Below are 14,955 nucleotides of genomic sequence, written 5' to 3'. Positions count from 1 at the left end.
CCTGTTTTGATCATGAAAGTTCTGAAGCTCCATAAATACTTGCCTCAACATTTAACAATATTTGGACATTCAATTAATATTTTGCTGTTTCTACCACTCCTCTTCCAACTGAATCCCATCCTATGCCATGCAACTATCTCCTCAAAGAGTGGATCTTCCATGCCAAGCTTAATTATTCCCGAATGGCATTAAGAAGTTTTGGTGCTGCAGAACTACTTTCTGTGCCAAATGTAAAGTCCTTATAATGTCTCTTATCAATAATCTGCTGAAATATTCACAATGCCTTTCAGATTTTGGTTGCTCTCTTCCCTCTCTTTGAAAAGTAGTGATACTTTGAACAGACACACCAACATAAACTGTAGGACGCAGTTTCCTTTGTTTCAACAAGTACTTACCTAGTTTCCTGATTACACTTCTTCCTCTTCTACCGCTTTTCACCCCACCTGTGGGGTCGTGGGAGCGAACTGTGTCGCACATGTGGATTTCGCCCTGTTTTTACGGCTGGATGCCCTTTGTGACGCAACCCTATATGGAGGGATTTAATCACTATTGCGTGTTTCTGGTGTGTTGTCTGAATATGAAGAGGAGAGTGTTGGGACAAACACAAACATCCAGTCCCCGAGCCAGAGGAATTAATGAGACGCGATTAAAATCCCCGACCCGGCTGGGAATCGAACCCGGGACCATCTGAACCAAAGGCCATAACGCTGACTATTCAGCCAAGGAGTTGGACATTACACTGCTTAATAATGTTACCTATTATTTGCCTAGCTTCACTTCAAATTGCTTTCCCCTTATTGCGAGTGGTAGACATTACGAAGGCAGGAAATGCATCTACTGTCTTGCTTGACCTATGCTACGTTCCAATGTTCATCTGGGCTAAGAGCTGATATGCAACCTGCAGTATAAGGTACAGAAATCTCTGTAAATGTGCATGAAGGAAAAACTATATACAGTATAATGAAAAAGCCATGTTACCTTTATCCTTGACATAGAAGGTGTGCAGAAAATGGCACTGTGCAACAACATCTCCTTCCCAGCTATTCTGTACCATATGTCCCACACAGCTAAGGCACATACGAAGCACACCCCTCTCCAAATGCTCAATTTGTTCAACACGAAGAGGTCCCACGAGGTCTGGACTTAATTTTGTTAAAGAGAGCTCTTCTGCTAATCGCCAGACACCTCCAGTTCCACCCTTTGGAGTGTCAACCTTAAGGAGAGTTCCTGAAATAAGAAGGCCAGTTGTTCTGTTAAGAGATAGTAACAAAAAGAGGAGACAGGGGGAAAACATTAAATGAGTAGGACAATATCTACACATTCATAAACCACTGTCTTTACATAGACTATATCAGTCCTAGTTCTTCTACATCCATTTATTCCCTGATGAGCTAATTTCTGCTTCCCAGCTTCACCACAAGGATAGGCATCAAAACTCATGGAGGGGGCATTTTGAGAAGTCTTCAGTCTTGACATGGGAAGGGAGGATAAGAAGAAAGCCAATTAAATGCAGGAAAAGGAAAAACATAAAATGACAAAGAAGAATACAGCAGTAAAAAAAATCAGAAACACAGGATGAATATATAAAATTAAAACCATTTTTTTTACCATCTGTGATTAAACAGAATTTCCTTGTACACAACAAATTAAAAGAAAGGCAAGGGCCATGAAGGGCATAAAAATGAAAGACTCCCTAGGCCTTGACTGCTCTAATATCATTGGGGTTGGAGAAGAACAAGAGTTGACCAAGGCAGGTTGAATAGGATAAATGAAAGTGAGGAGCCTGGCACAAGTGGAAGCAATGTCAGGACTCAGCTAGGGGGCCCATAGTCACCAACCCACACTCTCGAGTTAAGAGCTCTTGAGGACCCTTTTAGTCACCTCGTACGACAGACAGGGAATACCGTGGGTGTTCTGCCCCCACCCACAGGGGGTCTAGAACTGGGAAGGAAGCAACCGTAACCTTAATTGAGGTACAGGTATTTTATCTGCTGTGAAAATGGGAAACCAAGGAAGACCATCTTCAGGGCTGTCAACAGTGGGGTTTGAATGCTAGCTGGCAACTATCTCACCCAAACCAGGTAGCCACTCACTCCATAGTCCAAAATGTGTTAATCCATCAGACTACACAAGCTACTGTTATTGAATGCCAGTTAAGCATCAGAGTGAAGGAAGGTACAAGCATTTTTCACTGTAACTTTTTTTTTTTGCTATTGGATTTACGTCGGACCGACACAGATAGGTCTTACAGTGACGATGGGATAGGAAAAGCCTAGGAATAGGAAGGAAGCGGCCGTGGCCTTCATTAAGGTACAGCCCCAGCATTTGCCTGGTGTGAAAATGGGAAACCACGGAAAACCATCTTCAGGGCAGCCGACAGTGGGATTCAAACCCAATATCTTCCGGATGCAAGCTCACAGCCGCACGCCTGGCCAACTCGCCCGGTTTTTCAATGTAACTAGAGATGGTGGTAGTGATTACTGTTTTACTGCAAAAAAAAAAAACAACCTCCTATCTGACATTCCCGCCCCAAATGAGGACTCAGTTCTACCGACACATGATGAGATATGAAACATCATATTACACTTCAAAAACAATAAAGCGCCAGGGAAAAACACCGTAATCACCAAGATGCTCACGATTGGAGATGAACACCTGGTTGACTGCCTACAAGCTATCACTGTGAATGTATGGGAGAGCAGAATCCTACCTACAGCTAGAAAAACTGCTTTGATTCACTCACTACACAAAAAGGTTGACAAGACAGAAACAAATAATTACTAAGGTCTTCCATCCCTACCAAACGCCTAGAAAGAGTTCTCAAATGCCCCCCATATCAGATTGGAGCAACAGACAGAATATAAGATTAATGAATACCAGGTGGGCTTCAGAACATGCTGACCATGCTCAAGCCATATCTGTAACCTTGCACACTTCAAAAAAGTATATACAACTCGACTGACCGCACCACCCTGTTTATTGTACTATGCAATGCAGCCAATAAAACAACTACCTTAAGCAAACAGACGTTGAGAGAGACTTCATCTAAAGTGAAATCCATGAGTGAAATCTCCAAACATTTTGAAATTAGAACAGCAGTAAGACAAAGTGATGGGCTGTTTCCACTTCTGTTCAAACTGGTACTAGATAAGATCATTAAAACACGGAAGAAAGAAACAACAGAATAAATATGGGAACGAAAGACAAGCGGATCAACTTAAAAATACCTCACCTTCGCTTACGATTTAGCAATAATTTCTCGGACTCCTATGGAAACCAAACATGTCATCAAAACTGGCCTCCAAATCTCTTATGAAAAAATGAGGAACACAGACTTCATGAACCCAAACCTGGGGACCACCTGTGACCAAACACAGCAACATCCCATAAGTTAATCTCTTCAAGTACTTGGCTGAAATTATCAAGAATACTGGCAACGAAAGGGTGGCTAATAAAACCTGTTCAGAAAAATGACATGGAATATCTACAATAAGAAATCACTTTTCACACACAATACTTGTATTTCATGACTGTTTTTATAATATGTAAATATTGTTTGATTTTCATCATGCAGAATTTTCTTAAATGTAGAAGAATAAATTAGTCCCATGTGGCAGGAGACCTGCAGCAAAAGAATTCAAATACATTGGTGCAAACTGATACTGTATATGTTCAGTTATAATGTATTATCTATACTATTCTACATATTATTATAATGTATTAACTGACTGTATACACACTATAAATTGATTGAATTAGATCAACAAGAATGAATACGTCTTTTCTGCCATGACTTGTCCATGCAGCAGCAAGTTAAACAGACTTTCAAAAACTGCAATCAATCAATCAATCAATCAATCAATCAATCAATCAATCAATCAATCAATCAATCAATCAATCAATCAATCAATCAATCAATCAATCAATCAATCAATCAATCAATCAATCAATCAATCAATCAATCATCTACATTTAGAGCTGCCCCCAGGTGGCAGATTCCCCATCAGTTGTTTAGCTAGCCCTTTCTTAAATGTTTTCAATGAACTTTGAAATTAATTGACCATTTCCCTTGATAAATTATTCCAATCCCTTACTCCTCGTCCTTAAATTAATATCTGCCCCAATTTGTCCTTCTAAATTACAACTTTATCTTCATACTAAGATCTTTCTTACTTTTAAAAGCTCTGCTCAAGCTTATGCGATTCCACATTCAGCAAGTTTTACTGTAAATTGGCTTATGTCCAATAAATCTCCATTTTAAATTACTCTCATATGTTTATTACTTACCAGGTTGGAAACAATGCCAAGCTGGTGGAGGCCATGGATAGATATTGCTGGTAGATGAATTGTTGAGTCTTGTGATATCCCCTCCTGTGTTAAGTTCTTCACGACTGCTACCCAGAGAAGAAGGAGCAGGACTGAGGAGCACTGATGTGGACATCCAATGTGAAGGGCTCAATGGACCCAGCGTAGGGCTCCAACAGGGACTGTTAGGATAATGAGATCGGATTCCAGGAGATTCGCATAAAGGCACAACCTCACTGGGCGTTGAGATCATAGGATTTAAATGAGATCTTGTAGTAGAATTATTTACTAAATGTGGTGAAGAAATGGGACATGATTGCGATGAGATCTGTGATGGACTTGAAGTAGGACTAAATGATGATTCTAAACTACTCTCTTCAAGCGAAGACGAGTGGTCTTCTGGTGTTTCTATAACAGCGCTGGCAGTACTTGGAACATTTTGGCGAACTACTGATGTCTGCTGAGTATTATCGTTTGTGCCTGAGGAAAAGCTGTAAGCCCTGGGAGAAGAAAATAAATCAAATTAACATTCAAATGTCAGAAAGATCATATGAAATTTGTAAATTACACAACAGGTCATTAAAGTGTAACTAGTCTGTCAGTGATACACTCTGGAGCAATTGAATCAGAGAGATAGCTGCCCTAGTAAGAAAATTGTGCAGTGCTCAGCCCAGTGAATGTGATGTGGGGTCTGGCATGTAACAGTGAGGATGTCAGACCTCATATGGGCTCTATGAGTAACAGCTGACTACAGGATGGGTAAGACATGAGAGCTCAGTGTATATGATCACAACCCGATTGTCTGTACCAGATATATGGGCCACTCCATCTCTGAAGTCGTGCATGTGCTGGGCTTTCCAAGGACCACCGTACGAAGAGTGAACTGAGTATGTGGATTCGGGCAAAACCACCACTGCCAGGGTCACTGTTGTGGTGTTTGATGTGTTGCCATCAACTAGTTCAGATTATAAGAACGCATAGAGATGTCACAGAGCAACAGATCACCCATCAATTCAAGGGTGGACAACAATGATGTGCGAGTAGCCATATCATCCAGAACCATCTCTTTGTCATGGGGTGAAGAAACAAGCGTCCCATGAGGGTACCGCTGCTTAACACCCGTCACAAGGCACGACCGACCGCACTGGACATTCAAAACATGCAGAAAGGTCGCCTGGACAGATGAGTTGAGTTACCAGTTGGTACACCCTGATGGCTGGGTATGAGTGCATGATCAACCACATGAGGCAATGGATCCCTCTTGGCAGGAGGGCCGGCGGTAGTGGTATCCTCCTATGGTGACTGTTCATATGGGATGAAATGGGACCCCTGGTACATGTGACAACATCCCTCACCGGTGAACATTTCAGGAACCTGCTGGCAAATCATATTCAACTGCAAGCACCCTGCAAGTGACCTATACGTACAGCAAGATAATGCTCCAGTCCACCGCTCCAAAATTGTGGCTGACTGGTTTGATGAGCACTCTAAGGATGTCAAGATGCTTGCCTGGCCACAGTCTAAATCTCATTGAATACATCTGGGATGCTATTGAGACAGATGTGCTTGCCCTGTACCCTGCTCTGACCAATCTTTGTGGATTATGGAAGACTATGCAGCGATCCTGAATCAGTATGGCTCCCCAATGCTTCCGGTGTCTTGCGGAGTCCATGTCATGCTGCATCACTGCCGTCATCAAGGCAAAACGGGGTGCTACATGCTGCTAGTCAGGCATCTCTAATTCAATTGCTCATGAATGTATATTAAAGTTAAACAAAAATGTAGAGCCTAATACACCTTTTATTCATGATATCATCCAATGAAAACAAAGTACTGATAACATTTCTGTTACGTCTACTCTATCTATGTAGTTCAAGGAACTGTTCTTTCTCTCAAGAATACTGATATTATAATATAAATAAAAGGTAAAAATTTTATGATAACAAGAATTTCCTTTTTGGTTTCATTTAAGCTAACATCAACTTTCTAACGGAATCAGTAAGAAAAATATTTCACAGACCTTTTACGAAATGGTAAATTCTTTTGCATTAATGGACTTCTAGGACTTGTTGCAATTATGGCAAATTCTTTAAGTGTGCTACTTGGAACCCCAAGGTTAAGGGGTGGTGGTATAGGCTTCATTTTCTTGACTGATTTCAAACTAAGATCCTTTGGTTGGCAGTCTTCTTCCTGTTGTTGATATGTCAATATTGGTCCTTCCATCATTTCAGAGCCACTTGCTGCAGTTTGTTGGGTGCCAGTAAAACTTTGCATCACCTAAAAATATAGGTAAAAAAAAATATATGAAAATACAAACTGCTGTATAAATATAACATGTTTAAAAAGAGTCAACTGGGTCTAACTCTCCCTTCCAACCAAAGTTTTCCTCTGCAAAGAATCTGCACTGTAATGATCACATAGCAAATTTTTAAATCAGAGAAGGAAACTTTATATTACACAGTGCATCACTTTGGTATCACAGACCTGACTCAACTGCCTTTCACAGTATACATGGGAGTCAGGAAATAAAGCAGTTCGAATTTCAGGGGGTGAAGTAATTATATTAAAGTTGTTATCGTTCGGGTCAGACAAGTATTACACAATCTTCCATGCCTCCCAATCCTGTGCTAACTTTTTCATTTCTACGTAACTACATCCTACATCTGTTCTACTCTCTCTGTCATATGACAGCCTTACTGGTGGCCATATCATTAAGGTATCAAGTCTTTATGGTCTTTTTTTGCTAGTGGCTTTGCGTCGCACGGACACAGATAGATCTTATGGCGACGATGGGATAGGAAAGGCGTAGGAGTTGGAAGGAAGCGGCCATGGCCTTAATTAAGGTACAGCCCCAGCATTTGCCTGGTGTGAAAATGGGAAACCACGGAAAACCATCTTCAGGGCTGCCGACAGTGGGGTTCCAACCCACTATCTCCCAGATGCAAGCTCACAACAGCGCGCTCCTAACCGCACAGCCAACTCGCCCGGACTCTTTACGGTCTGATACTGGTGGAAAAAATTTTCACCATCCGAATGTTGGCCGGCAGGGCAGGAGAGGTGGAGGTATATAATTTCTAATCACTAGATTATGTGCTAAAAGCCTGGGTTCAATTCCAAACCTCTCTGCAGTGTTCATATGGAGAGAGGCCATACAACACTGTTGATGGTGATTTGTCTGTCGGATGGCAATGTTACTTCGTAAGCCTTGAACAGACCTCCCCTTCAATGTTATTCAACAGGAGTAGGCTATGTGCCGACACTTGGTTTCAACCTCTCCTTAACTCATCATCTCCTCCTCGCCGCACACGGATATGCAGGTGGCCCAGGGGCGTCGACGGAAGGACCTACAAACACTGGTGGAAGCACAGTAAGAACACACCACTGGTGATATCAGACTTTGAGAGAAGAATTCGTGATGTTTGACCATAATCACGCAAAGCAATTAGAAACTTGAACGCCTGGAGCAAACAGGTGGTGTTTTGGATCTACTGCAAAGTAGGCAACCACAAATACTTAGAATGAAAGAAAATGGCAAAATCATTGCTCGGAATTAGACGATCAGTCCATTTAAGTCCACCAGAATGAGGTCTCTTGAATTGAAGTTTGAAGAAGAAGCCTATTATTACCTTAAACTGAACAGTACTGACCAAACCTATCGCAAGTGCTACACGATAATGATGCGGGTTGTAATCAAATGTAATTTGAAGGTAAGGAACTGTTGGGGAGAGTGAATTTTTACTCACTCTGTACAAAAGGATTATCTATGTTGGAAAATCTCTTTACAGACAATGCTTTTGTAAAGATTTCATCTGAACGGGGAAGTAATCTACCTTGTCCTAGTCTGAAGATTCTCACTGGGACCATAATAGAAAGGAGAAATATCATTATTGAATAATAATTCTTAATTACCACAGCACTTTAAAATGAAACACATTCAAATCACATTGTACAGTAAGCACAGCTCAATAATAATCTGCAGTTACCAGGTCTTGTGATGTCACATAGCGTGGCTTTCGTGATGAACAATTCCGCTGCCAGCCAATAGCAGAAGGAGCCCTTTAAGTAGGTTTTCTGCATATTAGCCATTATAAATACAAGATACTACTAAAAACATATGTGGTAAAGTTAATGGAATTTATGTTTTGACACAAACTGACACTAATTTTTTGGGACAATGAACCAAATTAAAAAGGGCCCAAATCTTTAATAGAGGACTTAGTGGCTCTTCAAATTTTCCATTGTGTTTTTCAAGAAAACTGACGCTTTAAGAGCCTTTTAGAAATCTACTCAGTCAGCACTTTCAAATGACATAAAAACTGATAAAACTGGTCTGGTAGAACTTTAGAAATAAACATTAATGTATGGAGCCTTTGCCTTTTATGTAATATTGATGAGATGAAAATTTTCTTTCATAAAATCTTTCTCTCTTTTCTTGTTACTTTCTATACTTCTACTTCCTATTTATTTTATGAAGGAAAAAAACTGAGCAAATTTTAAGCAATTTCTTGATGATTACTTAATCGTAATTATATGCCTAAGATTCGAAGGATTAAATATCGTCCTCTTATTGTAAGCAACTTCGATTTATTCTGTACCCGTAGTATTAGTGAATGTTTAGTGGAAAGTGTAGCATTTTGGGTTCAATGGAACATATTTAGGCGATGAAATGAAATGGTGTATGGCTTTTAGTGCCGGGAGTGTCCGAAGACATGTTCGGCTCGCCAGGTGCAGGTCTTTTGATTCGACGCCGTAGGCGACCTGCGCATCATGATGAGGGTGAAATGATGATGAGGACAACACATACACCCAGCCCCCATGCCAGCGAAATTAACCAATGATGGTTAAAATTCCCGACCCTGCCGGGAATCGAACCCGGGACACCTGTGACCAAAGGCCAGCACGCTAACAATTTAACCATGGAGGCAGACATTTTGGTGATGTGTTTTATTTTAAAGATTTCTAATTAAACCAGAATTGATTTACTAATTTTTAACTTAGCAATTTCTTTTGCTCTAACGTACATACATACATACATACATACATACATATATCATCATTATAGACTGTTATGCCTTTGAGCGTTTAGTCTGCAAGCCTCTGTGAATATACTAAACGTCGCCACAATCCTCGATTTACAACTAGTGTTGTGGCCTCATTTAGTTCTGTACCTCTTATCTTTAAATTGTTAGAAACTGAGTTTAACCATCGTCGTCTTGGTCTCCCTCTACTTCTCTTACCCTCCATAACAGAGTCCATTATACTCCTAGGTAACCTATCCTCCTCCAATCGCCTCACATGACCCCACCACCGAAGCCGGTTTATGCGTAGAGCTTCATCCATCGAGTCCAATCCTAAATTAGCCTTTATCTCCTCATTCCAAGTACCCTCCTGCCATTGTTCCCACCTGTTTGTACCAGCAATCATTCTTGCTACATTCATGTCTGTTACTTCTAACTTATGAATAAGATATCCTGAATCCACCCAGCTTTCGCTCCCATAAAGCAAAGTTGGTCTGAAAACAGACCGATGTAAAGATAGTTTAATCTGGGAACTGACTTCCTTCTTACAGAATACTGTTGATCGCGACTGCGAGCTCACTGCATTAGCTTTACGACACCTCGATTCTATCTCACCATATTACCATCCTGGGAGAAAACAACCTAAATACTTGAAATTATCGACCTGTTCTAGTTTTGTATCACCAATCTGACATTGAGAGGCTAATTTTCATACCATACTCATTAAACCTATTTACAAGGACTGCAGGCTTTCGGCACAATCTGCCATTAAGAACAAGTCGTCAGCATAGCCCAGACTGCTTACTACATTTCCACCTAACTGGATCCCTCCCTGCCATTTTATACCTTTCAGCAGATGATCCATGTAAACTACGAACAGCAAAGGTGAAAGATTACAGCCTTGTCTAACCCCTGTAAGTACCCTGAACCAAGAACTCATTCTACCACCAATTCTTACTGAAGCTCAATTGTCAACATAAATACCTTTGATTGATTTTAATATTCTACCTTTAATTCCATAGTCCACCAATATAGCAAACACCTTTTCCCTCAGTACCCTGTCATATGCTTTCTCTAGATCTACGAAACATAAACACAACTGCCTATTCCTCTTGTAGCATTTTTCAATTACCTGGCGCATACTGAAAATCTGATCCTGACAGCCTCTCTGTGGTCTGAAACCACACTGGTTTTCATCCAACTTCCTCTCAATGACTGATTGCACCCTACGTTCCAAGATGCCAGTGAATACTTTGTCTGGTATACTAATCAATGAGATACCTCAATAGTTGTTGCAATCCTTCCTGTTCCCTTGCTTACAGATAGGTGCAATTACTGCTTTTGTCCAATCTGAAGGTACCTTACCAACACTCCATGATAATCTTACTACTCTATGAAGCCATTTCATCCCTGCCTTCCCACTATACTTCACCATTTCAGGTCTAATTTCATCTATTCCTGCTGCTTTATGACAATGGAGTTTATTTACCATCCTTTCCACTTCCTCAAGCGTAATTTCACCAACATCATTTTCCTCCTCCTCATGAGCTTGGCTGTTCGCAACACCACCAGGATGTCCTTTTATATTGAGAAGATGTTCAAAATATTCTCTCCACCTCTCCAGTGATTCCCTGGGATCTATTATGAGTTCACCTGAATTACTCAAAACACGGTTCATTTCCTTTTTTCCTCCCTTCCTAAGATTGTTCATTACAGTGCAGAAAGGTTTCCCTGCTGTTTGACCTAGCCTTTCCAGGTTATTACCAAAATCTTCCCACAACTTCTTTTTGGATTCAAGAACTATTTGTTTTGCTCTGTTTCTTTCATCTACGTACAAATCTCTGTCTGCCTCAGCCCTCGTTTGGAGCCATTTCTGATAAGCTTTCTTTTTACGTTTACAAGCTGCTCTCACTTCATCATTCCACCAAGATGTTCGCCTTTTCCCATCTTTACACACAGTTGTTCCTAGGCATTCCCTGGCTGTTTCTACTACAGCATCCCTGTATGCCACCCATTCACTTTCTATATCCTGAACCTGCTTACTGTCTACTTTTCGAAACTTCTCACTAATCATATCCATGTACTTCTGTATAATTTCCTCGTCCTGGAGATTTTCTACCCTTATTCGTTTGCAGACAGATTTCACTTTCTCTACCCTAGGCCTAGATATACTTAGTTCACTACAGATCAGATAGTGGTCTGTATCATTGAAAAATCCCCAGAAAACTCGTACATTCCTAACAGATTTCCTGAATTCGAAGTTGGTTAAGATATAATCTATTATGGATCTGGTACCCCTAGCCTCCCATGTGTAGCGGTGAATAGTCTTATGCTTGAAGAATGTATTCGTAACTGTTAAACCCATACTAGCACAGAAGTCCAGCAAATGCTTCCCATTCGTATTAGCTTCCATATCTTCCCCACATTTACCAATCACCCTTTCGTATCCTTCAGTTCTATTCGCAACTCTCGCATTGAAATCGCCCACTAGCACTATTCTATCCTTGCTGCTGACCCTGACCATGATGTCACTCAATGCTTCATAAAACTTGTCAACTTCATCCTCATCTGCACCCTCACATAGTGAATACACGGAGACAATTCTAGTCCTGCTTCATTCAACTGACAAATCTATCCACATTATTTGCTCATTTAAGTGCCTAACAGAAACTATGTTGCATGCAATGGTATTTCTGATAAAGAGCCCTACCTCAGACTCTGCCCTTTCCTTTCTAACACCCGTCAAGTACACTTTATAATCTCCTATCTCTTCCTTATTATCTCCCCTTACCCGAATATCACTTACTCCTAGCACATCCAGATGCATCCTCTTTGCTGACTCAGCCAGTTCTACTTTCTTTCTTCCATAAGCCTCATTAATATTGATAGCTCCCCATCAAATTTCATTTCGTTCGCCAAGTTGTTTCAAACGAGTCCCTCGCCTGTCAAATGGGAGTGGGACTCTGTTACTCCCATAGGTCCGAGGCTTGTTAAAAATGTTCTGGGCTCGGTAAATTCATGAAGCAGGATGCTAACCTACTTGCACATAGTCCAAGTGAGGATCTCTCCTCTAACGGGTTATGGACCACCGGTGAATTGTATAGTCCTAACCGCCTGAGCACAAGGAAGGCCATGACTCAGAATATGTCTGAGATGCCCACTCCCATTCCATAGCAACTGGTATCCTGACTCTCGGGACCACTTACTAGGCCAATCAACCGTTGCCGTTGCCCATGGTTAACGAACTAGGACGTGACTACAGTAACCCACAACATGAACCACATAGGATTTTTATATAGCAGTCGAGGATTTCACAGCCAGAGTTATGAACAATGTCTGTATTTGATATAGATGTTGATTCCCATAGGGAATCTGAAATATTTGTTCCGAATGAGCAAATTTATAATACCAATATTAATGGTCCAATAATGGACCATTAATATTGGTATTATTAATGTCTGTATTTTCCGTGCTTGTAGGCCGTGGTCTAGGTGTATATGATGGTCCAGACATTTCAAAGAAAATTGCGTTCGGCATCCTCAAGGGTTCAATATTCGCGTCAATCTCCTCCATGGCAATCGAGATAGGAGTAATAGCAAAGTTTTCTCCTTCAGCCAGTAGAGAAGTTTCCACCTCTCGCCTGTCACCCGGCAGCCCCGGGTTCGATTCCCGCTTGGGTCAGGGTTTTTTAATTGTAAATGATTAATATCCATGGCCTGGGAACTGGGTATTTGTGTCGTCCTTAACCTTTCTTTCCTCACATTCAATGCTCTATACTTCCGCAATTACACATACACGCAGGTTCCTCTCATATGATGAAAGTAGTGGCAAAAGATCGAGGTCAACGCCACAAATAAACACCAATTAAAAAAAAAAGAGCGCAACTTGGAATTGTCTCCCATTTAAATAAGGCTTAATTCGGAAGTGTCGTGTATTGTCTCTACTGCATTTAAGTGTATCACGAGTTTGTCATGGAGGCGAACGCTACCATTCTAGGGTTAATAGTAGTCTTGTGAGGAGTAATGTCTAGCACTGTTGAACTGTTACTGTTTAGCTGTTCACTGCATGTGACTCTATGAATTACTGGAGTCGAACCAAGGAACAGTCATTGTGTGTTGTGTGACCTGTAGCCTGTGTTAAAATCCAGCTGCTTGCAAGCAGTTGCTGCGTGGGGGTGACTGGACCCGGATAAATGAAAGTAAGGGATTAAGCAGACCCTACACGGTTAATAAAACTGCCAGTACCAAAAAAATAATGACAGTAATACTGATCGGGTGTGGACTGGAATGATGGAATGAAGGCCAGTACTGAAGCAGATCCGGATTTTCTGATCTGCGAGCGTCAGTACTGTAGAATAGTGGGGATACTGACAGTTATACTGACCGAGTGAGTGTGCTCGTCAGTATTTTTGCCAGTATTAACGGAGCAGCGGTGGATGACAAATGCGTTTCTCATCAAGGCCAAGTAGAGGAGCTTGTGAAACCGCCAAGTAGGCCTATTGCAAAAGTTTATCGAGCTAGATGAAACGCTGCTAGAATAAACGTAACACAATACTCCACGTTTCCACAACTGCTGTACTGATGGAAACTGGTGACATTATAGCAGAAAACTTTTAAGTTTTCAAAATTTCTATTAGTTGCAAGATACCTCTCTGTCACCAATAAACAGGTCTGCATGTTTGTACTTTGCTTTATTAGAAAATGCTCTACCATTCCTAGTAATTTCACAAAAGTACCCTCACTCATTTGGAGATAGTTCCGATAATCTTCTGCTTCAGTATATTGCATTTCCCTCAACAACGTCATATGAGAATACTCTTCTCTTTTCCTAAGCCAAACTTCAACCCATCATTTACGTTTAACACTGCATTTCGTGCAGAGTGCTAATATGATAACTACACATGCATGTCATTTACGATCCATTTTGATAGAATACTGCAATTGCATGTTATAAATCTCATTCCATATTGGCGGTTATTGACTTTTTATTTGTAAAGTGAGAACACCGCATGGTAAGCAAGTGCCTTAGTACTGACCAAAATATTGACAGTAAAAATGATCATGTAAGGTTGCTACAATATTGATGCGTACTGTCAATATTACTGACTCAGTATTACTGATCAATATTATTGACCGTCTGCTTTATAGCTCTCTTGGGTAATTCCAACAAGCCAGAACTCCCTGCTGTGTGTGAAAGAACAGAGACTTGTAAACAGACAGCAATTAGTAAGTGTGGCCATTCATGGTTGAAGAGAATTTTGTGTGTGTGTATGCATTTATTGAGCCATCCTAAAATAAATTAAGAGTAATAAAACAGATGGAGTTTTAATCATAACAATATGTTATTTAATGCTATTTAGGTATCTGTAAAGTAACTTAATACATGTAAAATAATCTTCAGCCTGGGTTCTATTATACCAAGGCATTTATGAACCTTAAAAGACTATAGCTACAATACAAAATACTTTACCTCCTTTTTGAATGCCTCTGTTGGGTTAGACTGTTTACCAACACTGACTTCTCTTCAACACTGTTCCAATTTTTGAATGATAATGTATTGTCATCCATTACCCCAAATCTAATTATCCAAAGAATTTTCTCTGAATGAACATAAACTTAAACGAACAATCACC

At 40.6% G+C, this 14,955-nt stretch overlaps 1 protein-coding gene across 1 annotated transcript in view; it reads right to left on the bottom strand.

The window, feature by feature from the left end:
• The window catches only part of LOC136880881 (HMG box-containing protein 1), a 70,060-nt gene that overhangs the window by 45,323 nt on the left and 9,782 nt on the right, over positions 1-14,955 (bottom strand). Inside the window, exons 2-4 of the mRNA XM_067153415.2 lie at positions 6,326-6,582; positions 4,288-4,805; positions 979-1,227 (exon numbers count right to left, since the gene is read on the bottom strand). Coding sequence (XP_067009516.2) covers positions 979-1,227; positions 4,288-4,805; positions 6,326-6,579 — 1,021 coding nt within the window. The 5' untranslated portion in view covers positions 6,580-6,582. The remainder of the gene's footprint in view (positions 1-978; positions 1,228-4,287; positions 4,806-6,325; positions 6,583-14,955) is intronic.

This window comes from Anabrus simplex, chromosome 9, assembly GCF_040414725.1.
Source record: "Anabrus simplex isolate iqAnaSimp1 chromosome 9, ASM4041472v1, whole genome shotgun sequence".
Lineage (NCBI taxonomy): Eukaryota > Metazoa > Arthropoda > Insecta > Orthoptera > Tettigoniidae > Anabrus > Anabrus simplex.
Note: the sequence above shows the minus strand (reverse complement) of the source record. Positions and strands in the feature narration are given on the sequence as shown.